This window comes from Tachyglossus aculeatus, chromosome 22, assembly GCF_015852505.1.
Source record: "Tachyglossus aculeatus isolate mTacAcu1 chromosome 22, mTacAcu1.pri, whole genome shotgun sequence".
Taxonomy (NCBI): domain Eukaryota; kingdom Metazoa; phylum Chordata; class Mammalia; order Monotremata; family Tachyglossidae; genus Tachyglossus; species Tachyglossus aculeatus.
Window position 1 is genome coordinate 58945717 of NC_052087.1, and position 25478 is coordinate 58971194.

General features: G+C 48.8%; 1 protein-coding gene across 1 annotated transcript in view; it reads right to left on the reverse strand.

The window, feature by feature from the left end:
• The window catches only part of PITPNM1 (phosphatidylinositol transfer protein membrane associated 1), a 67582-nt gene that overhangs the window by 27665 nt on the left and 14439 nt on the right, over nt 1-25478 (reverse strand). The window contains exons 4-11 of the mRNA XM_038765040.1: nt 23365-23589; nt 21850-22179; nt 15332-15430; nt 15112-15216; nt 13283-13350; nt 8842-9083; nt 4508-4697; nt 4285-4386 (exon numbers count right to left, since the gene is read on the reverse strand). Of these exons, the coding sequence (XP_038620968.1) occupies nt 4285-4386; nt 4508-4697; nt 8842-9083; nt 13283-13350; nt 15112-15216; nt 15332-15430; nt 21850-22179; nt 23365-23589 (1361 nt within the window). The remainder of the gene's footprint in view (nt 1-4284; nt 4387-4507; nt 4698-8841; nt 9084-13282; nt 13351-15111; nt 15217-15331; nt 15431-21849; nt 22180-23364; nt 23590-25478) is intronic.

Here is a 25478-nt window from a genome sequence, read left to right on the forward strand (position 1 = left end):
GGGGGGCTCACAGTCTTCATCCCCATTTTACAGATGAGGTCACTGAGGCCCAGAGAATAATATTAATAATAATGATGGCATTTGTTAAGCACTTACTATGTGCAAAGCACTGTTCTAAGAGCTGGGGGGGGATACAGGGGGATCAAGTTGTCCCACGTGGGGCTCCCAGTCTTCATCCCCATTTTACAGACGAGGGAACTGAGGCCCAGAGAATAATATTAATAATAATGATGGCATTTGTTAAGTGCTTACTATGTGCAAAGCACTGTTCTAAGCGCTGGGGAGGTTACAAGGTGATCAGGTTGTCCCGCGGGGGGCTCACAGTCTTCATCCCCGTTTTACAGATGAGGGAACTGAGGCCCAGAGAATAATAGTAATAATAATGATGATGGCATTTGTTAAGCGCTTACTATGTGCAAAGCACTGTTCTAAGCGCTGGGGGGGGATACAGTGTGATCAAGTTGTCCTACGTGGGGCTCACAGTCTTCATCCCCATTTTACAGATAAGGTAACTGAGGCCCAGAGAAGAATAATAATGATGGCATTTGTTAAGTGCTCACTATGTGCAAAGCACTGTTCTAAGCGCTGGGGAGGTTACAAGGTGATCAGGTTGTCCCACGGGGGGCTCACAGTCTTAATCCCCATTTTTACAGATGAGGGAACTGAGGCCCAGAGAATAATAATAATAATAATGATGGCATTTGTTAAGCGCTTACTATGTGCAAAGCACTGTTCTAAGCACTGGGGAGGTTACAAGGTGATCACGCTGTCCCACGGGGGGCTCACAGTCTTCATCCCCATTTTGCAAATGAGGGAACTGAGGCCCAGAGAAGTCAACTGACTTGCCCAAAGTCACACAGCTGACAATTGGCGGAGCCAGGATTTGAACCCATGACCTCTGACTCCCGAGCTCGTGCTCTTTCCACTGAGCTACGCTGTTCTAATCCCCACCCTGCAATTCTATTTATCTTTTTTGATGGTATTGACGCTTGTCTACTTGTTTTGTTGTCTGTCTCCCCCTTCTAGACTGTGAGCCCACTGTTGGGTAGGGACCGTCTCTATATGTTGCCAACTTGGACTTCCCAAGCGCTTAGTACAGTGCTCTGCACACAGTAAGCGCTCAATAAATACGATTGATGATGATGAAGTACAAATCGTCAACACATAGAGACGGTCCCTACCCAACAGCGGGCTCACAGTCTAGAAGGGGGGAGACGGACGACAAAGCGGTGCTTTGCACACCGGAAGCGCTCAATAAATATGACTGAATGGATGAATGAGTGAATGATGTTACTGTTTTGTTTTGTCATCTGTCTCCCCCTTCTAGACTGTGAGCCCGTTGTCGGGTAGGGACAGTCCCTATATGTTGCCGACTTGGATTGCCCAAGCACTTAGTACAGTGCTCTGCACACAGTAAGCGCTCAATAAATACGATTGATTGACCGTCTCTCTCTGTTGCCAACTTGGACTTCCCAAGCACTTAGTACAGTGCTCTGCACACAGTAAGAGCTCAATAATACGACTCAGTGAATGAATATGTGGATGGGTGTCAAGTCATCAGAACAAATAGAATTAAAGCTAAATGCACATCATTAACAAAATAAATAGAATAGTAAAATATTCACCTCCTCCAGGAGGCCTTCCCGGACTGAGCCCCTTCCTTCCTCTCCCCCTCGTCCCCCTCTCCATCCCCCCATCTTACCTCCTTCCCCTCCCCACAGCACCTGTATATATGTATATGTGTTTGAATGGATTTATTACTCTATTTTATTTGTACATATTTATTCTATTTATTTTATTCTGTTAATATGTTTGGTTTTGTTCTCTGTCTCCCCCTTCTAGACTGTGAGCCCACTGTTGGGTAGGGACCGTCTCTATATGTAGCCAACTTGGACTTCCCAAGTGCTTAGTGCAGTGCTCTGCACACAGTAAGCGCTCAATAAATACGATTGCATGAATGAATGAATATGTTTGTACACATTTATTACTCTATTTATTAATTTTATTTGTACATATTTATTCTATTTATTTTATTTTGTTAATATGTTTTGTTTTGTTCTCTGTCTCCCCCTTCTAGACTGGGAGCCCACTGTTGGGTAGGGACCGTCTCTAGATGTTGCCAACTTGGACTTCCCAAGCGCTTAGTACAGTGCTCTGCACACAGTAAGCGCTCAATAAATATGACTGAATTGAATTGAATATGTACAAGTAAAACAGAGTAATAAATCTGTGCAAACATATATACATGCACACAGTAAGCGCTCAATAAATACGATTGAATCATTGAATGAATGAATGAATGTTCGGTAGGGACCGTCTCTACATGTTGCCAACTTGTACTTCCCAAGCGCTTAGTACAGTGCTCTGCAAACAGTAAGTGCTCAATAAATATGATTGAATTGAACTGAATATGTTCAAGTAAAATAGAGTAATAAATCTGTGCAAGCATATATACATGCACACAGTAAGCGCTCAATAAATACGATTGAATCATTGAATGAATGCATGAATGAATGTTGGGTAGGGACCGTCTCTATATGTTGCTAACTTGGACTTCCCAAGCGCTTAGTACAGTGCTCTGCACACAGTAAGCGCTCAATAAATATGATTGAGTTGAATATGTACAAGTAAAATAGATTAATAAATCTGTGCAAACATATACATGCACACAGTAAGCGCTCAATAAATACGACTGAATGAATGAATGAATGAACGGGGCATGCATTGAATGAATGAATGAATGTTGGGTAGGGACCATCTCTATATGTTGCCAACTTGTACTTCCCAAGCGCTTAGTACAGTGCTCTGCACACAGTAAGCACTCAATAAATATGATTGAATTGAGTATGTACAAGTAAAATAGAGTAATAAATCTGTGCAAACATATATACATGCACACAGTAAGCGCTCAATAAATATGATTGAATGAATGAATGAATGAATGAACAGGGGCATGCATTGAATGAATGAATGAATGAATGTTGGGTAGGGACTGTCTCTATATGTTGCCAACTTGGACTTCCCAAGTGCTTAGTACAGTGCTCTACAAACAGTAAGCACTCAATAAATATGATTGAACTGAATTGAATACGTACAAGTAAAGTAGAGTAATAAATCTGTGCAAACATATATACATGCACAGAGTAAGCGCTCAATAAATACGACTGAATGAATGAACGGGGGCATGCAGTGAATGAATGAATGAATGAATGAATGTTGGGTAGGGACTGTCTCTACATGTTGCCAACTTGTACTTCCCAAGCGCTTAGTACAGTGCTCTGCACACAGTAAGCTCCCAATAAATATGATTGAATTGAATACGTACAAGTAAAACAGAGTAATAAATCTGTGCAAACATATATACATGCACACAGTAAGCGCTCAATAAATACGACTGAATATATGTATATATGTTTGTACATATTTATTACTCTATTTATTTATCTTACTTGTACATATCTATTCTATTTATTTTATTTTGTTAGTATGTTTGGTTTTGTTCTCTGTCTCCCCCTTCTAGACTGTGAGCCCGCTGTTGGGTAGGGACCGCCTCTATGTGTTGCCGACTTGGACTTCCCAGGTGCTTAGTCCAGTGCTCTGTGCACAGTAAGCGCTCACTAAATACGATTGATTGATTGATTGATTGATTTTACTTGTACATATCTATTCTATTTATTTTATTTTGTTAGTATGTTTGGTTTTGTTCTCGGTCTCCCCCTTTTAGACTGTGAGCCCACTGTTGGGTAGGGACCGTCTCTATGTGTTGCCGACTTGTACTTCCCAAGCGCTTAGTCCAGTGCTCTGCGCACAGTAAGCGCTCACTAAATACGATTGATTGATTGATTTTACTTGTACATATCTATTCTATTTATTTTATTTTGCTAGTATGTTTGGTTTTGTTCTCTGTCTCCCCCTTCTAGACTGTGAGCCCGCTGTGGGGTAGGGACCGTCTCTATGTGTTGCCGACTTGTACTTCCCAGGCGCTTAGTCCAGTGCTCTGCGCACAGTAAGCGCTCACTAAATACGATTGATTGATTGATTTTACTTGTCCATATCTATTCTATTTTATTTTGTTAGTATGTTTGGTTTTGTTCTCTGTCCCCCCCTTCTAGACTGTGAGCCCGCTGTTGGGTAGGGACCGTCTCTATGTGTTGCCGACTTGTACTTCCCAAGCGCTTGGTCCAGTGCTCCGCGCACAGTAAGCGCTCAATAAATACGATTGATTGATTGATTGATGATTGAATGAACGAGCAGGGGCCTGCAGGGAGGGCAGGGGATACTCACCACGCTGCCCCGGCGGCTGCTACTCGGGGTCCCCACGCTGGCCCCGTGGCACAGGGCGTCAAATCCCAGAATCCCGCCGACGCCGTCTCCGAGGAGCACTACCTGCGGGCAGAGGGGAGACTCGGAAACGCCGGGTGGGAATGGGGGGCCGTGTGGAGGACCGGCCTTGGTGGGGGGACGGGGAGGACGGGGATGGGGAGCAGGAGGCAGCGGCGCCCCTGACCTGCCCGCAGAAGCCGGCCCCCTCGGGCGAGCGCACGAAGGCCGCGTGAGCCTGGTTGGTCCGAGCGATGACGGTGGCCACGGAGCCCTGGTAGCGGCTGGACGAGGTGGCCAGCAAGGGCAGGGCGGCCAGCGGGATGTGGTCCTGCGAGCGGGACAGCCCGTCCCCGTCGTGGCTGTAGGGGCTCAAGCTGGCCGGACCGGAGGGAAGGGGGACGGTCAGTCATCGTCATCATCATCAATCGTATCTATTGAGCGCTTACTGTGTGCAGAGCACTGGACTAAGCGCTTGGGAAGTCCAAGTTGGCAACATCTAGAGACAGTCCCTACCCAACGGCGGGCTCACAGTCTAAAAGGGGGAGACGGAGAACAAAACCAAACATACTAACAAAATAAAATAGTCCAGTCCAGGCCTGGGGCCTCCTTCCCTCCCTCCACCTCTGACCTGGGCTTTTCTTTAACGATATTTCACTTAGCCACTCATTCCAACATCTTTCTCATCATCATCATCATCATCAATCGCATTTATTGAGCGCTTACTGTGTGCACAGCACTGTACTAAGCGCTTGGGAAGTACAAGTTGGCAACATATGTATACCTGTATATATGTTTGTACATGTTTATTACTCAATTTATTTATTTATTTATTTTACTTGTACATAGCTTTTCTATTTATTTTATTTTATTTAACTCCCTCCTCTTCCCAAGTTGGGAGAGTTGGGAGTCTCCCCAACTCCCCCATCCCTTGCCCCCAATGAGCTGGATGCCTACTTTATGAAGAAAGATGACACCCTCCAATGTGACTCCCTAAAATCGGCCCTGTCCCTCCTCAGTCCCTCCCCCTCTTCAACTCTCAGCGTGGCTCAGTGGAAAGAGCACGAGCTTTGGAGTCAGAGGCCATGGGTTCAAATCCTAGCTCCGTCAATTATCAGCTGTGTGACTCTGGGCAAGTCACTTCACTTCTCTGAGCCTCAGTTACCTCATCTGGAAAATGGGGATTAAGACTGTGAGCCCCCCATGGGACAACCTGATCACCTTGTAACCTTCCCAGCGCTTAGAACATTACTTTGCACATAGTGTGCACTTAATAAATGTCATTATGATTATTATTATCTTTCCCAGTAGTATCTCTAGAGGAGATCTCTAGATTCTATTTATTTTATTTTGTTAGTATGTTTGGCTTTGTTCTCTGTCAACCCCTTTTAAACTGTGAGCCCGCTGTTGGGTAGGGACTGTCTCCATATGTTGCCAATTTGTACTTCCCAAGCGCTTAGTACAGTGCTCTGCACATAGTAAGCGCTCAATAAATACAATTGATGATATAGAGACAGTCCCTACCCAACAGTGGGCTCACAGTCTAAAAGGGGGAGAATGGTGCAGAGCCCCGTACTAAGCGCTATTAATAAAAATAATGGCATTTATTAAGCACTTACTATGTGCCAAGCACTGTTCTAAGCGCTGGGGAGGTTACAAGGTGATCAGGTTGTCCCCCCGGGGGCTCACAGTCTTCATCCCCATTTTCCAGATGAGGGAACTGAGGCCCAGAGAAGTGAAGTGACTTGCCCAAAGTCACCCAGCTGACAATTGGCAGAGCCGGGATTTGAACCCTTGACCTCTGCGTCCAAAGTCCGTGCTCTTTTCCACTGAGCCACGCTGCTTCTCTCTATTATGCGCCAGGCACTGTTGTAAGCGCCGAGGTACATACAAAGTAATCAGGTTGGCCCAAGTTCATGTCCCACAAGGGGTTCTCAGTCTTTATCCCCCTTCTAGCCTGTGAGCCCACTGTTGGGTAGGGACTGTCTCTATATGTTGCCAACTTGGACTTCCCAAGCGCTTAGTACAGTGCTCTGCACACAGTAAGCGCTCAATAAATACGATTGATTGATTGATTCTAGACTGTTGAGCCCACTGTCTCTATATGATGCCAACGTGTACTTCCCAAGCGCTTAGTACAGTGCTCTGCACACAGTAAGCGCTCAATAAATATGACTGATTGATTCTAGACTGTGAGCACACTGTTGGGTAGGGACTGTCTATGTTGCCGACTTGTACTTCCCAAGCGCTTAGTACAGTGCTCTGCACACAGTAAGCGCTCAATAAATACAACTGATTGATTGATTGATTTATCCCCCTTCTAGACTGTGAGCCCACTGTTGGGTAGGGACTGTCTCTATATGTTGCCAACTTGGACTTCCCAAGCATTTAGTACAGTGCTCTGCACACACTAAGCGCTCAATAAATACAATTGATTGATTGATTCTAGACTGTGAGCCCACTGTTGGGTAGGGACTGTCTCTATATGTTGCCAACTTGGACTTCCCAAGCGCTTAGTACAGTGCTCTGCACACAGCAAGCGCTCAATAAATACGATTGATTGATTGATTGATTCTAAACTGTGAGCCCACTGTTGGGTAGGGACTGTCTCTATATGTTGCCGACTTGTACTTCCCAAGTGCTTAGTACAGTGCTCTACACACAGTAAGCGCTCAATAAATACGATCGATTGATTGATTGATTCTAGACTGTGAGCCCACTGTTGGGTAGGGACTGTCTCTATATGTTGCCAACTTGTACTTCCCAAGCGCTGTGTACAGTGCTCTGCACACAGTAAACGCTCAATAAATACGATTGATTGATTTATCCCCAATTGAGAGACAAGGGAACCGAGGCACAGAGAAGCGAAGAGATTTGCCCAAAGTCGCACAGCGGACATTTAGCTTTAATTCTATTTCTTCTGGCGACTTGACACCTGTCTACCTGTTTTGTTTTGTCGTCCCTCTCCCCCTTCTAGACCGTGAGCCCATTGTTGGGTAGGGACCGTCTCTATATGTCACCGACTTGGACTTCCCAAGCGCTTAGTACAGTGCTCTGCACACAGTAAGCGCTCAACAAATACAACTGAATGAATGAATGTCCCACAAGGGGCTCTCATGGCTCAGTAGAAAGAGCCCAGGCTTTGGAGTCAGAGGTCATGGGTTCGAATCCCGGCTCCACCACATGTCTGCTGTGTGACCTTGGGCAAGTCACTTAACTTCTCTGAGCCTCAGTTACCTCATCTGTAAAATGGGGATTAAGACTGGGAGCCCCCACGTGGGACAACCTGATCACCTTGTATCCCCTCCCCAGTGCTTAGAACAGTGCTTGGCACATAGTAAGCGCTTAACAAATGCCATCATTATTATTATTATTTAGCTTTAATTCTATTTGTTCTGGTGACTTGACACCAGTCCACCTGTTTTGTTTTGTCGTCCGTCTCCCCCTTCTAGACCGTGAGCCCGTTGTTGGGTAGGGACCGGCTCTATATGTCGCCGACTTGGACTTCCCAAGCGCTTAGTAGAGTGCTCTGCACACAGTAAGCGCTCAATAAATACAACTGAATGAATGAATGAATGTCCCGCAAGGGGCTCTCCGTCTTTATCCCCAGTTGAGAGATCAATCAATCAATCAATCGTATTTATTGAGCGCTTACTGTGTGCAGAGCACTGGACTAAGCGCTTGGGAAGTCCAAGTTGGCAACGTCTAGAGACGGTCCCGACCCAACAGCGGGCTTACAGTCTCAAAGGGGGAGGCAGAGAACAAAACCAAACATACTAACAAAATAAAATAAATAGAATAGGTACAGGTAAAATGACGTGACGTGACTTGCCCAGAGTCACGCGGCGGACAAGTGGCGGGTCTAGAACTCGGGTCTTTCTGACTGACACCGCTTCTTGTACTGTGTGTACATCAGGGAAGCAGCGTGGCTCAGTGGAAAGAGCCCGGGCTTGGGAGTTGGAGGTCAGGGGTTCGAATCCCGGCTCCGCCAATTGTCAGCTGGGTGACTTTGGGCAAGTCGCTTCGCTTCTCTGGGCCTCATCTGGAAAATGGGGATGAAAACTGTGAGCCCCCCATGGGACAACCCGATCACCTTGTAACCTCCCCAGCGCTTAGAACAGTGCTTTGCACATAGTAAGCGCTTAACAACTACCATCATTATTATTACCACTCCCCGACCCACCTGAGGTTCCCGAGGCCCACCCCGACTCCTCCGCCCCCGGTTTTGTGCCCGCTGGTTTATTCTATTCTATTACTCTATTTATTTATTTACTTATTTTACTTATACCTATCTATTCTATTTATTTTATTTTGTTAGTATGTTTGGTTTCGTTCTCCGTCTCCCCCTTTTAGACTGTGAGCCCGCTGTTGGGTAGGGACCGTCTCTAGATGTTGCCAATTTGGACTTCCCAAGCGCTTAGTAGAGTGCTCTGCACACAGTAAGCGCTCAATAAATACGATCGATGATGATGATGGTCCCCCCCCAAGACCACCGCCCCCCGCCCCGGGGTCCCCGGGTACTCTGAGACGAGGGCGTAGGCGGCGGCGCAGACGGGCGGGCAGGGCACGAGGCGCAGCGCCACGTGGCCCAGGGCCTCGGGGAAGTGCAGGCGGGTGACGGCGTCGAAGGCGGCGGCCAGCGTCTGCACGTCCGCGCGTTTCGAACCCAGGTCTCCCGGCCCCGCGTCCAGGATGTTGCCGCTGTGTAGGATCAGGAACAGCGCGTGCACCGCGCAGCTCGTCCGGGCCCCGGGCCCCGCCGCCTGCGGGGCAGCAGGGAGGGGTAGAGCAAGGCTGGCACCGACAACATCATCATCATCATCATAATAATCAATCAATCGTATTTATTGAGCGCTTACTGTGTGCAGAGCACTGTACTAACCGACATCATCATCATCATAATAATCAATCAATCCTATTTATTGAGCGCTTGCTGTGTGCGCTTATTGAGCGCTTGGGAAGTCCAAGTTGGCAACATCTAGAGACAGTCCCTACCCAACAGTGGGCTCACAGTCTAAAAGGGGGAGAATAATGGCATTTGTTATGGCATTTATTAAGCGCTTACTACGTGCAAAGCACTGTGCTAAGCGCTGGGGAGGTTACAAGGTGACCAGGTTGTCCCACGGGGGGGCTTACAGTCTTAATCCCCATTTGACAGATGAGGGAACTGAGGCCCAGAGGAGTGAAGCGACTCGCCCAAAGTCACACAGCTGACAATGGGCGGAGCTGGGATCTGAACCCATGACCTCTGACTCCAAAGCCCGGGCTCTTTCCACTGAGCCATGCTGCTTCTCTATGGGGCAAAAAATCAATCAATCAATCGTATTTATTGAGCGCTTACTGGGTGCAGAGCACTGTACTAAGCGCTTGGGAAGTACAAGTTGGCAACATATAGAGACGGTCCCTACCCAACAGTGGGCTCACAGTCTAAAAGGGGGTGAATAATGGCATTTGTTATGGCATTTATTAAGCGCTTACTACGTGCAAAGCACTGTGCTAAGCGCTGGGGAGGTTACAAGGTGACCAGGTTGTCCCACGGGGGGGCTTACAGTCCTAATCCCCATTTGACAGATGAGGGAACTGAGGCCCAGAGGAGTGAAGCGACTCGCCCAAAGTCACACAGCTGACAATGGGCGGAGCTGGGATCTGAACCCATGACCTCTGACTCCAAAGCCCGGGCTCTTTCCACTGAGCCACGCTGCTTCTCTATGGGGCAAAAAATCAATCAATCAATCGTATTTATTGAGCGCTTACTGGGTGCAGAGCACTGTACTAAGCGCTTGGGAAGTACAAGTTGGCAACATATAGAGACAGTCCCTACCCAACAGTGGGCTCACAGTCTAAAAGGGGGAGAATAATGGCATTTGTTATGGCATTTATTAAGCACTTACTACGTGCAAAGCACTGTGCTAAGCGCTGGGGAGGTTACAAGGTGACCAGGTTGTCCCACGGGGGGGCTTACAGTCCTAATCCCCATTTGACAGATGAGGGAACTGAGGCCCAGAGGAGTGAAGCGATTCGCCCAAAGTCACACAGCTGACAATGGGCGGAGCTGGGATCTGAACCCATGACCTCTGACTCCAAAGCCCGGGCTCTTTCCACTGAGCCACGCTGCTTCTCTATGGGGCAAAAAATCAATCAATCAATCGTATTTATTGAGCGCTTACTGGGTGCAGAGCACTGTACTAAGCGCTTGGAAAGTACAAGTTGGCAACATATAGAGACAGTCCCTACCCAACAGTGGGCTCACAGTCTAAAAGGGGGAGAATAATGGCATTTGTTATGGCATTTATTAAGCGCTTACTACGTGCAAAGCACTGTGCTAAGCGCTGGGGAGGTTACAAGGTGACCAGGTTGTCCCACGGGGGGGCTTACAGTCCTAATCCCCATTTGACAGATGAGGGAACTGAGGCCCAGGGGAGTGAAGCGACTCGCCCGAAGTCACACAGCTGACAATGGGCGGAGCTGGGATCTGAACCCATGACCTCTGACTCCAAAGCCCGGGCTCTTTCCACCGAGCCACGCTGCTTCTCTATGGGGCAAAAAATCAATCAATCAATCGTATTTATTGAGCGCTTACTGGGTGCAGAGCACTGTACTAAGCGCTTGGGAAGTCCAAGTTGGCAACATATAGAGACGGTCCCTACCCAACAGTGGGCTCACAGTCTAAAAGGGGGTGAATAATGGCATTTGTTATGGCATTTATTAAGCGCTTACTACGTGCAAAGCACTGTGCTAAGCGCTGGGGAGGTTACAAGGTGACCAGGTTGTCCCACGGGGGGGCTTACAGTCCTAATCCCCATTTGACAGATGAGGGAACTGAGGCCCAGGGGAGTGAAGCGACTCGCCCAAAGTCACACAGCTGACAATGGGCGGAGCTGGGATCTGAACCCATGACCTCTGACTCCAAAGCCCGGGCTCTTTCCACTGAGCCACGCTGCTTCTCTATGGGGCAAAAAATCAATCAATCAATCGTATTTATTGAGCGCTTACTGGGTGCAGAGCACTGTACTAAGCGCTTGGGAAGTACAAGTTGGCAACATATAGAGACAGTCCCTACCCAACAGTGGGCTCACAGTCTAAAAGGGGGTGAATAATGGCATTTGTTATGGCATTTATTAAGCGCTTACTACGTGCAAAGCACTGTGCTAAGCGCTGGGGAGGTTACAAGGTGACCAGGTTGTCCCACGGGGGGGCTTACAGTCTTAATCCCCATTTGACAGATGAGGGAACTGAGGCCCAGAGGAGTGAAGCGACTCGCCCAAAGTCACACAGCTGACAATGGGCGGAGCTGGGATCTGAACCCATGACCTCTGACTCCAAAGCCCGGGCTCTTTCCACTGAGCCACGCTGCTTCTCTATGGGGCAAAAAATCAATCAATCAATCGTATTTATTGAGCACTTACTGTGTGCAGAGCACTGTACTAAGCGCTTGGGAAGTCCAAGTTGGCAACATCTAGAGACAGTCCCTACCCAACAGTGGGCTCACAGTCTAAAAGGGGGAGACAGAAAACAAAACCAAACATACTAACAAAATAAAATAAATAGAATAGAATAGAAAAAAGTCCCGGGGCAGCGTGGCTCGGTGGAAAGAGCCCGGGCTTTGGAGTCAGAGGTCATGGGTTCGAATCCCGGCTCCGCCACATATCTGCTTTGTGACCTTGGGCAAGTCACTTAACTTCTCAGAGCCTCAGTTACCTCATCTGTAAAATGGGGGTGATGACTGTGAGCCCCACGTGGGACAACCTGATCACCTTGTATCCCCCCCCAGTGCTTAGAACAGTGCTTTGCACATAGTAAGCACTTAACAAATGCCATCATTATTATTATTATTATTATTATTATTATTATTATTATTATCCCCAACCTCAGGCCTGTACTGGGGGGTGATGATAATGATAGTATTTGTTAAGCGCTTACTACGTACCAGGCACTGTTCTAAGCACGGGGGTGGATACAAGCAAACCGGGTTGGACGCAGTCCCTGTCCCACGTGGGGCTCACGATCTCTATCCCCCTTTTCCAGATGAGGGAACTGAGGCCCAGAGAAGTGAAGTGACTTGCCCCAGGTCACACAGCAGACCCGTAATGGAGTCAGGATTGTTGTCTGACTCCCCCTTCTAGACTGTGAGCCCGTTGTTGGGTAGGGACCATCTCTATATGTTGCCGACTTGGGCTTCCCAAGCGCTTAGTCCAGTGCTCTGCACACAGTAAGCGCTCAATAAATACGATTGAGTGAATGAATGAACCCATGACCTTCCGATCTGTCCATCATGATGATGATGGTATGTTCATTCATTCATTCAAATCGTATTTATTGAGCATCATTGTGTGCAAAGCACTGTACTGAGTGCTCGGGAGAAAGAAATACAACAAACGGACACATTCCCTGCCCACAACGAGTTTAACGTTTGGAGAACTGTATGTGTTAAGCGCCTTCTATGTGACAAGCACTGTTCTAAGCGCTAGACTGTGAGCCCATTGTTGGGAAGGGGCCGTCTCCATATGTTGCCAACTTGTATTTTCCAAGCGCTTAGTACAGCGCTCTGCACACAGTAAGCGCTCAATAAATACGACTGAATGAACGAATACAAGGTGATCAGGTTGTCCCACGCGGGGCTCACAGTCTTAATCCCCATTTTACAGATGAGGGAACTGAGGCCCAGAGAAGTGAGGTGACTTGCCCAGGGTCCCACAGCAGACGAGTGGTGGGGTCAGGATTAGAACCCAGGCCCTTCTGATTCCCAGGCCCGGTGCTGTAACCACTAGGCCAAGCTGGGGTCTGGGGTAGGATTAGGTTTGTGGGGAGGGAAGCCCACTGTTGGGTAGGGACTGTCTCTAGATGTTGCCAACTTGGACTTCCCAAGCGCTTAGTACAGTGCTCTGCACACGGTAAGCGCTCAATAAATACGATTGATTGATTGATTGGGGAAGGGGATGGGACGGGGAAGGGGCAGACTAACCTCGGGGTCCCCGGCAGTTCCGGCTCCCTCTCCGTCTCCTTCTGCTTTGATAGCCGCTGCGCCCAAATCTGTGCGTGGCCGAGGTTGAGGAGAAATCAGTCCATCAATAAATCAGTATTTATTAAGTGCTTACTGTGTGCAGGGCACTGTACTAAGCGGTGGGAAGAGTACGACGTAACAGAGTGGGTAATAATAATAATGATGATGATTATTTTATTTTGTTAGTATGTTTGGTTTTGTTCTCCGTCTCCCCCTTTTAGACTGTGAGCCCACTGTTGGGTAGGGACTGTCTCTCTATGTTGCCAACTTGGACTTCCCAAGCGCTTAGTATAGTGCTCTGCACACAGGAAGTGCTCAATAAATACGATTGATGATGATGATGATGATGATGATGGCATTTATTAAGCGCTATGTGCAAAGCATTCATTCATTCATTCAATCATACTTATTGAGCGCTTACTGTGTGCAGAGCACTGTACTAAGCGCTTGGGAAGTACAAGTTGGCAACATATGGAGACGGTCCCTACCCAACAGTGGGCCTAAGCGCTGGGGAGGTTACAATAATAATAATAATGATGGCACTTATTAAGCGCCTACAAGGTGATCAGGTTGTCCCATGGGGGGGCTCACAGTCTTAATCCCCATTTTACAGATGAGGGAACTGAGGCACAGTGAAGTTAAGTTCATTCATTCAATCGTATTTATTGAGCGCTTACTGTGTGCAGAGCACTAGACTGAGCGCTTGGGAAGTACAAGTTGGCAACAAATAAGTGACTTGCCCAAAGTCACACAGCTAACAAGCAGCGGAGCTGGGATTTGAACCCATGACCTCTGACTCCAAAGCCCGTGCTCTTTCCACTGAGCCACGCTGCTTCTCTGCATTTATTAAGCGCTTACTATGTGCAAAACACTGTTCTAAGCGCTGGGGAGGTTACAAGGTGATCAGGTTGTCCCACGGGGGGCTCACAGTCTTAATCCCCATTTTACAGATGAGGGAACTGAGGCACAGAGAAGTTAAGTGACTTAATAATAATGATGGCATTTATTAAGCGCTTACTATGTGCAAACACTGTTCTAAGTGCTGGGGAGGTTACAAGGTGATCAGGTTGTCCCACATGGGGGGCTCACAGTCTTAATCCCCATTTTACAGATGAGGGAACTGAGGCCCAGAGAAGTGAAGTGACTTGCCCAGGGTCACACAGCTGACAGTTGGCGGAGTTGGGATTAGAACCCATGACCTCTGACTTCAAAGCCCGGGCTCTTTCCACGGAGCCACGCTGCTTCTCTGCACTTATTAAACGCTTACTATGTGCAAAGCACAGTTCTAAGCGCTGGGGAGGTTACAAGGTGATCAGGTTATCCCACGTGGGGGGCTCACAGTCTTAATCCCCATTTTACAGATGAGGGAACTGAGGCCCAGAGAAGTGAAGTGACTTGCCCAGGGTCACACAGCTGACAGTTGGCGGAGCCGGGATTTGAACCCGTGACCTCTGACTCCAAAGCCTGGGCTCTTTCCACTGAGCCACGCTGCTCCTAGGGACGGTCTCTATATGTTGCCAACTTGTCATCATCATCAATCGTATTTATTGAGCGCTTACTGTGTGCAGAGCACTGTACTAAGCGCTTGTCCTTCCCAAGCGCTTAGTCCAGTGCTCTGCACACAGTAAGCGCTCAATAAATACAATTGATTGATTGATTCTCCCGGTCCACAGCGGGTTCACAGTCTAGTGGAGGAGGCGGGGGGTCAGAGGGGGGGTCTCCCCGCCTTCCTCGCCCCCAGTTGACTTCTCGGGCCCGGGGTTGGGAATGGGGGTCCGGGGGGCTCTCACCTGGGGGACCCTCGGCCTCGGGAGAGGCGAAGGCGTCGATGAAGTCGTTGGAATTCCACTTGGTCATCTCCTTGGAGAAGACCTCGTCGCTATCCGAGAAGCCTTCTGCGGGCGACGGGCACGGGCGGGATGGAAGAGAGGGGGTAGGACTGTGGCGGGATTGGGGTGGGAAGGGGATTTGGGGAGAATCCCGGGCCCGGTGGGCGTCGAAGAACCGTACCGTGGGCGTCGAAGAACTCGTCGCCGTCGTCGCTGTTCTCCGAGTCGCGGGCGATGTGCTGCATTCGCCACTCCGACAGACTCTGGGGAGACACCCCCCCTGCGGACCCCCGCCACGAGGCCTGTCATCACCCCCAGCTTCGCCGACCCCACTCATTCATTTCGTCCTATCTACTGAGCGCTTGCTGTGTGCAGAGCACTGTACTAAGCGCTTGTCGACCCCCGGCCCACGTCCTCCCCGGGGCTTGGAATGCCCTCCCTCCGCACATCCGCCAAGCTAACTCTCTTCTTCCCTTCAAGGCCCTACTGAGAGCTCACCTCCTCCAGGAGGCCTTCCCACACTCAGCCCCCTTTTTTCAATCAATCAATCAATCAATCAATCGTATTTATTGAGCGCTTACTATGTGCAGAGCACTGGACTAAGCGCTTGGGAAGTACAAATTGGCAACATAGAGAGACAGTCCCTACCCAACAGTGGGCTCCCAGTCTCAAAGGGGGAGACAGAGAACAAAACCAAACATACTAACAAAATAAAATAAATAGAATAGATATGCACAAATAAAATAAATAAATAAATAAATAGAGTAAAAAATATGTACAAACATATATACATCTATACAGGTGCTGTGGGAAAGGGAAGGAGGTAAGATGGGGGGGATGTTGAGCGGGACGAGGGGGAGAGGAAGGAAGGGGCTCAGTCTGGGAAGGCCTCCTGGAGGAGCCTCCCTTCAAGGCTCTACTGAGAGCTCACCTCCTCCAGGAGGCCTTCCCACACTCAGCCCCCTTTTTTCCTCTCCTCCTCCCCAAAATAATAATAATAATAATAATAATAATAATGGTGTTTATTAAGCGCTTACTATGTGCAAAGCACCGTTCTAAGCGCTGGGGAGGTTACAAGGTGATCAGGTTGTCCCACGGGGGGCTCGTCCCCCTCTCATCATCAATCGTATTTATTGAGCGCTTACTGTGTGCAGAGCACTGTACTAAGAGCTTCCATCCCCCCCACCTTACCTCCTTCCCTTCCCCACAGCACCTGTATATATGTATAGATGTTTGTACGTATTTATTACTCTATTTATTTTACTTGTACATATCTATTCTATTTATTTTATTTTGTTAGTAGGTTTGGTTTTGTTCTCCGTCTCCCCCTTTTAGACTGTGAGCCCACTGGTGGGTAGGGACTGTCTCTAGATGTTGCCAACTTGGACTTCCCAAGCGCTTAGTCCAGTGCTCTGCACACAGTAAGGGCTCAATAAATACAATTGATTGATTGCAGAGCACTGTACTAAGCGCTTGTCGACCCCCGGCCCACGTCCTCCCCCGGACCCGGAATGCCCTCCCTCCACCCATCCGCCAAGCTCGCTCTCTTTCTCCCTTCAAGGCCCTACTGAGAGCTCACCTCCTCCAGGAGGCCTTCCCACACTCAGCCCCCTTTTTTCCTCTCCTCCTCCCCAAAATAATAATAATAATAATAATAATAATGGCGTTTATTAAGCGCTTACTATGTGCAAAGCACCGTTCTAAGCGCTGGGGAGGTTACAAGGTGATCAGGCTGTCCCACGGGGGGCTCGTCCCCCTCTCATCATCAATCGTATTTATTGAGCGCTTACTGTGTGCAGAGCACTGTACTAAGAGCTTCCATCCCCCCCACCTTACCTCCTTCCCTTCCCCACAGCACCTGTATATATGTATAGATGTTTGTACGTATTTATTACTCTATTTATTTTACTTGTACATATCTATTCTATTTATTTTATTTTGTTAGTAGGTTTGGTTTTGTTCTCCGTCTCCCCCTTTTAGACTGTGAGCCCACTGGTGGGTAGGGACTGTCTCTAGATGTTGCCAACTTGGATTTCCCAAGCGCTTAGTCCAGTGCTCTGCACACAGTAAGGGCTCAATAAATACGATTGATTGCAGAGCACTGTACTAAGCGCTTGTCGACCCCCGGCCCACGTCCTCCTCCGGGCCCGGAATGCCCCCAATCCCTCTGCCCATCCGCCAAGCTCGCTCTCTTCCTCCCTTCAAGGCCCTACTGAGAGCTCACCTCCTCCAGGTGGCCTTCCCACACTCAGCCCCCTTTTTCCTCTCCTCCTCCCCACAATAATATTATCTATATATGTTTGTACATATTTATTACTGCATTTATTTTACTTGTACATATCTATTCTATTTTATTTTGTAGTATGTTTGGTTTTGCCTCCCCCCTTTAAGACTGTGAGCCCACTGTTGGGTAGGGACTGTCTCTATATGTTGCCAATTTGTACTTCCCAAGTGCTTAGTATAGTGCTCTCCACACAGTAAGCGCTCAATAAATACAATTGATGATGATGATGATGATGATGATGAATAATAATGGCATTTATTAAGTGCTTACTATGTGCAAAGCACTGTTCTAAGCGCTGGGGAGGTTACAATAATAGTAATAATAATAATGATGGCATTTATTAAGCGCTTACTATGTGCAAAGCACCGTTCTAAGCGCTGGGGAGGTTACAAGGTGATCAGGTTGTCCCACGGGGGGCTCGTCCCCCTCTCCATCCCCCTCATCTTACCTCCTTCCCTTCCCCACAGCACCTGTATATATGTATAGATGTTTGTACATATTTATTACTCTATTTATTTATTTATTTATTTTACTTGTACCTATCTATTCTATTTATTTGATTTTGTTAGTATGTTTGGTTTTGTTCTCCGTCTCCCCCTTTTAGACTGTGAGCCCACTGTTGGGTAGGGACTGTCTCTAGATGTTGCCAACTTGGACTTCCCAAGCGCTTAGTACAGTGCTCTGCACACAGTAAGCACTCAATAAATACGATTGATTGATTGATTGATTGATTGCAGAGCACTGTACTAAGCGCTTTTCAACCCCCGGCCCACCTCCTCCCCGGGGCCTGGAATGCCCTCCCTCCGCACATCCACCAAGCTAACTCTCTTCCTCCCTTCAAGGTCCTACTGAGAGCTCACCTCCTCCAGGAGGCCTTCCCACACTCAGCCCCCTTTATCCTCTCCTCCTCCCCATAATAATAATAATAATAATAATAATAATAATGGCGTTTATTAAGCGCTTACTATGTGCAAAGCACCATTCTAAGCGCTGGGGAGGTTACAAGGTGATCAGGTTGTCCCACGGGGGGCTCGTCCCCCTCTCATCATCAATCGTATTTATTGAGTGCTTACTGTGTGCAGAGCACTGTACTAAGCGCTTCCATCCCCCCCACCTTACCTCCTTCCCTTCCCCACAGCACCTGTATATATGTATAGATGTTTGTACGTATTTATTACTCTATTTATTTTACTTGTACATATCTATTCTATTTATTTTATTTTGTTAGTAGGTTTGGTTTTGTTCTCCGTCTCCCCCTTTTAGATTGTGAGCCCACTGTTGGGTAGGGACTGTCTCTAGATGTTGCCAACTTGGACTTCGCAAGCGCTTAGTCCAGTGCTCTGCACACAGTAAGGGCTCAATAAATACGATTGATTGATTGCAGAGCACTGTACTAAGCGCTTGTCGACCCCGGCCTATGTCCTCCCCCGGGCCCGGAATGCCCTCCCTCCGCACATCCGCCAAGCTAACTCTCTTCCTCCCTTCAATTGCCCTACTGAGAGCTCACCTCCTCCAGGTGGCCTTCCCACACTCAGCCCCCTTTTTCCTCTCCTCCTCCCCATAATAATAATAATAATAATGGCGTTTATTAAGCACTTACTATGTGCAAAGCACTGTTCTAAGCGCTGGGAAGGTTACAATAATAGTAATAATTATAATGATGGCATTTATTAAGCGCGTACTATGTGCAAAGCACCGTTCTAAGCGCTGGGGAGGTTACAAGGTGATCGGGTTGTCCCACGGGGGGCTCGTTCCCCTCTCCATCCCCACCGTCTTACCTCCTCCCCCTTCCCACAGCACCTGTATATATGTAGATATGTTTGTACAGATTTATTACTCTATTTATTTATTTATTTTACTTGTACATATCTATTCTATTTATTTTATTTTGTTAGTATGTTTGGTTTTGTTCTCTGTCTCCCCCTTTTAGACCGTGAGCCCGCTGTTGGGTAGGGACCGTCTCTAGATGTTGCCAACTTGGACTTCCCAAGCGCTTAGAACAGTGCTCTGCACACAGTAAGCGCTCAATAAATACGATTGATTGATTGATTGATTAATCCCCATTTTACAGATGAGGTAACTGAGGCCCAGAAAAGTTAAGTGACGTGCCCAAAGTCACACAACTGACAATTGGCAGAGCCGGGATTTGAACCCATGACCTCTGACTCCAAAGCCCGGGCTCTTTCCACTGAGCCACGCTGCTTCTCCTAAGCAGCGTCCTAATCCCCATCCCCCCGGCCCTACCTCCTGCCCCTCCCCACAGGCCATGTATATAGGTTTGGACAGCCTTATTACTCTATTTATTTTACTTGTACATATTTACTATTCTATTTATTGTATTAATGATGTGCATTATTACTATTGACTATTCTATTTATTGTGCTAATGATGTGCATTTAGCCTCAATTCTATTTGTTCTGATGACTTGCCATCTGTCCACGTGTTTTGTTTTGTCGTCCGTCTCCCCCTTCTAGACCGTGAGCCTGTTGTTGGGTAGGGACCGTCTCTATATGTCGCCAACTTGGACTTCCAAAGCGCTTAGTACAGTGCTCTGCACACAGCAGGCGCTCAATAAATACGATTGAATGGAAAGTACAATACAGCAATAGAGACAATCCCTGCCCACACCGGGGTCACAGTCTAGACGGGGGGAGAGAGTCATCAGTAGGCCCGAGATTCCTCCCCCGCGACACACATACTTATGAGAAGCAGCGTGGCTCAGTGGAAAGAGCCCGGGCTTCGGCGTCAGAGGTCATGGGTTCAAATCCCGGCTCCGCCACTAGTCAGCTGGGTGACTTTGGGAAAGTCACTTCACTTCTCTGGGCCTCAGTTACCTCATCTGTAAAATGGGGATTAAGACTGTGAGCCCCCTGTGGGACAACCTGATCACCTTGTAACCTCCCCAGCGCTTAGAACAGTGCTTTGCACATAGTAAGCGCTTAATAAATGCCATTATTATTATTATTATTATGGGTTCAAATCCCAGCTCCGCCATTTGTCAGCTGTGTGACTTTGGAGAAGCAACGTGGCTCAGTGGAAAGAGCCCGGGCTTTGGAGTCAGAGGTCATGGGTTCAAATCCCGGCTCCGCCACTAGTCAGCTGTGTGACTTTGGGCAAGTCACTTCACTTCTCTGGGCCTCGGTTACCTCATCTGGAAAATGGGGTTCAATCAATCAATCAATCAATCGTATTTATTGAGCGCTTACTGTGTGCAGAGCACTGGACTAAGCACTTGGGAAGTCCAAGTTGGCAACATAATGGGGATGAAGACTGGGAGCCCTCCGTGGGACAATCTGATCACCCTGTAACCTCCCCAGCGCTTGGAACAGTGCTTTGCACATAGTAAGCGCTTAATACCAAAAAAAAAAATTAACAACTCTCTGTTCCTCAGTTGCCTCATCTATCAAATGGGGATGAAGACTGTGAGCCCCCCATGGGACAACCTGATCACCTTGTAACCTCCCCAGCGCTTGGAACGGTGCTTTGCACATAGTAAGCGCTTAATACCAAAAAAAAAAGATTAATTAACTTCTCTGTTCCTCAGTTGCCTCATCTGTCAAATGGGGATGAAGACTGTGAGCCCCCCATGGGCCAACCTGATCACCTTGTAACCTCCCCAGAACTTGGAACGGTGCTTTGCACATAGTAAACGCTTAATACCCAAAAAAAGTCACTTAACTTCTCCGTTCCTCAGTTGCCTCATCTGTCAAATGGGGATGAAGACTGTGAGCCCCCCCACCGTGGGACAACCTGATCACCTTGTAACCTCCCCAGCGCTTAGAACGGTGCTTGGCACATAGCATCATCATCATCATCAATCGTACTTATTAAGCGCTTACTATGTGCGGAGCACTGTACTAAGCGCTTGGGAAGTACAAATTGGCAACATATAGAGGCAGTCCCTACCCAACAGTGGGCTCACAGTCTAGAAGGGGGAGACAGAGAACAAGACCAAACATACTAACAAAATAAAATAAATATATATAAATATATAAATAAATAAATATAAATAAATATATATATTTATTAAATAAATAAATATATAATAAATAAATAAATAATAAATATAAATAGATAGATATGTACAAGTAAAATAAATAAATATGTACAAGCATATATCCATATATACAGGTGCTGTGGGGAAGGGAAGGAGGTAAGATGGGGGGGATGGAGAGGGAGACGAGGGGGAGAGGAAGGAAGGGGCTCAGCCTGGGAAGGCCTCCTGGAGGAGGTGAGCTCTCAGCAGGGCCTTGAAGGGAGGAAGAGAGCGAGCTTGGTGGATGGGCAGAGGGATTGGGGGCATTCCAGGCCCGGGGGATGACATGGGCCGACAGTAGGCGCTTAAGAAATGCCATTATTATTATACACGCGTACACCCCCCCTTCCCGTGACCTTCCCGCATGGGCCGCGCTCACCGCCGTGCTGGGAGGAGTAGGATGAGCGGGACGAGGAAGACCACTGCTTGGCGAAGCCGTCGTCGGGGGGGGACGCGTCGGCCGCCCCCGGCCCCTCGGCCCCGTCGAGGCCTCCGGCCTGGCCGGGCCTGGCCGGGCCCTGGGCCCCGGGCTCCCCGGCGGGCTCGGCCCCGGCGCCGTCCCCGCCGCCTCCGCCCTTGGCCATGCGCTGGGCCAGCATGCGAGCCGTCTCCTCCTCCAGGGCCCGGATGTCCGCCATGCTGAGGTCCGTCCACTCGTCCTGCCAGCACCAGGCCTGGCGGTGCGCCCGCAGCATCACCCTGCGCAGCCCTGCGGGGCAGGGGCGGCGAGGGGGGCCGTGGACCCGGGGCCCCGGGCAGCCGGGGTCCCCGGGGCTGGGACGGGGACGGTCCGAAGAACTGGGACACGTCAGGGGACCGGGGGAGCGGGGGGAAGGCCGGAAAGCTGACGGCAGGTCAGATGGACCACATCTGGGGGACGGGGCATCATCGTCATCGATCGTATTTACTGAGCGCTTACTGCGTGCAGAGCACTGGGCTAAGCGCTTGGGAAGTCCAAGTTGGCACCATAGAGAGACAGCCCCTACCCAACAGTGGGCTCACAGTCTAAAAGGGGGAGACGGAGAACAAAACCAAGCATACCAACAAAATAAAATGTATAGAATAGATATGTACAAGTAAAATAAATAGAGTAATAAATATGTACAAACATATATACATATCAATCAATCGTATTTATTGAGCGCTTGCTGCGTGCAGAGCACTGGACTAAGCGCTTGGGAAGTCCAACTTGGCACCATAGAGAGACGGTCCCTACCCAATGGTGGGCTCACAGTCTAAAAGAAGCAGCGTGGCTCCGTGGAAAAGAGCCCGGGCTTTGGAGTTGGAGGTCATGGGTTCGAATCCCGGCTCTGCCACGGGTCTGCTGTGTGACCTTGGGCAAGTCGCTTCACTTCTCCGGGCCTCAGTGACCTCATCCGTGAAATGGGGATGAAGGCTGGGAGCCCCGCGCGGGACAACCTGATCACCTTGTAATCTCCCCAGCGCTTAGAACGGTGCTTTGCACATAGGAAGCGCTTACTAAATGCTACCATTATTAGTAGTAGTAGTAGTAAAAGGGGCACGTGTGGGAGAATCTGCCCGGGGAGATCCGAAGCGTTGGAGCTGGGATGGGGCCGGCGTGGCCTAGTGGAAAGAGCCCGGTCTGGAGAATCAGACGTCGGTTCTAATCCCGATTCTACCTGCGTGACGGTAGTCACTTTTTAACTCCTCTGTGCCTCAGTTTCCTCAGATGCTAAATGGGGATTAAATACGCGCCCTCCCTCCCGCTTAGACCGTGAATCCCATGTGGGTCAGGGACGGTGTCTCTCCTGCTCATCTTGGTGCTGCCTGAGGAATTTGACCCAGAATAAGCGCTTAACAAGTACCGTGGGCGGAAAAAAGAGGGAAAAGGGTCTCGGGGGGCGGTCGGGGGGGTGTGCAGGGGTCGGCTCACCCACGTCGTGGATGAACTGCTCGATCTTGGCCTGCATGCCCCAGTAGCGGAACTCCACTTTGCAGAGCTTGTAGGCGCACATCAGGGGTCCGGCGCGGGCGGCCGCCTGGGCCCAGTCGTCGGACAGCGGGCCCCGGCCCGTCTTGGCCGAGTGGTAGAGACGCGGGTCCTCCTCGGGCTTGTACTCGCCCGGGGCCGCCGCGTCCCGCACGATGTCGATGGTGTCTGCGGGAGACGGGTGGGCGTCGGGGGTCACCCGCTTCCCGCCCCTCTGGGACCCCTCTTCTAGACTGTGAGCCCGCTGTTGGGTAGGGACTGTCATCATCATCAACCAATCAATCAATCAATCGTATTTATCGAGCGCTTACTATGTGCAGAGAGCACTGTACTAAGCGCTTGGGAAGTACAAATTGGCAACACCTAGAGACAGTCCCTACCCAACAGTGGGCTCCCAGTCTAAAAGGGGGAGACGGAGAACCGAACCAAACGTACCAACAAAATAAAATGAATAGGATAGAAATGTACAGGTAAAATAAATAAATAAATAAATAGATAGAGTAATAAATATGTGCAACCATAGATACATATATACAGGTGCTGTGGGGAAGGGAAGGAGGGAAGATGGGGGGATGGATAAATAAATCGTATTTATTGAGCGCTTACTATGTGCAGAGCACTGGACTAAGCGCTTGGGAAGTACAAATTGGCAACATATAGAGACAGTCCCTACCCAACAGTGGGCTCACAGTCTAAAAGGGGGAGACAGAGAACAAAACCAAACGTACCAACAAAATAAAATGAATAGGATAGAAATGTACAAGTAAAATAAATAAATAAATAAATAAATAGAGTAATAAATATGTACAACCATAGATACATATATACAGGTGCTGTGGGGAAGGGAAGGAGGGAAGATGGGGGGATGGGGGGATGGATAAATAAATCCTATTTATTGAGCGCTTACTATGTGCAGAGCACTGTACTAAGCGCTTGGGAAGTACAAATTGGCAACATATAGAGACAGTCCCTACCCAACGGTGGGCTCACAGTCACAGACTGTCGCTATGTGTTGCCAACTTGTACTTCCCAAGCGCTTAGTACAGTGCTCTGCACACAGTAAGCGCTCAATAGATATGATTGATTGATTGGGACCACCACCTCAATCCCAAAAAAGACACCTCTTCCCGGTCTAGACTGTAAACTCCTGGATGACCGACTGACTCTCTTGGACCAAAGGCTCAGCTGCTGCTGTGGCTGCTGCTGATGGCATTTTATTAAGCGCTTACTATGTGCAGCGCACTGTTCTAAGCGCTGGGGAGGTTACAAGGTGATCAGGTTGTCCCACGGGGGCTCCAGCGCTTAGAGCAGTGCTTTGCTCATAGTAAGCGCTTCATAAATGCCATCACTATTATTAGTATTACAGTCTTAATCCCCATTTGACAGATGAGGTAACTGAGGCGCAGAGAAGTGAAGTGACTTGCCCAAAGTCACACAGCTGACAATCGGCTGAGCCGGGGTTCGAACCCATGACCTCTGACTCCAAAGCCCGGGCTCTTTCCACTGAGTCACGCTGCTCAGTCCTCTCCGCCCACAGACGGCGCTCAGTAAGTTCTGTTAGTCGATCAATCTACGAAGCCACGAAGCAGCGCGGCTCAGTGGAAAGAGCCCGGGCTTTGGAGTCAGAGGTCATGGGTTCAAATCCTGACTCTGCCAATTGCCAGCTGTGTGACTTTGGGCAAGTCACTTCACTTCTCTGGGCCTCAGTGACCTCATCTGTAAAACGGGGATTAAGACTGTGAGCCCCCCGCGGGACCACCTGATCACCTTGTAACCTCCCCAGCGCTTCGAACAGTGCTTTGCACATAGTAAGCGCTTAATAAACGCCATTATTATTATTATTCTCTGTGCCTCGGTTACCTCATCTGCAAAATGGGGGTTAAGACTGTGAGCCCCACGAGGGGCAACCTGATCACCTTGCAACCTCCCCAGTGCTCAGAACAGTGCTTGGCACATAGTAAGCGCTTAATAAATGCCATTATTATTATTATTATTCTCGGTTACCTCATCCGTCAAATGGGGGTTAAGACTGTGAGCCCCACGAGGGGCAACCTGAT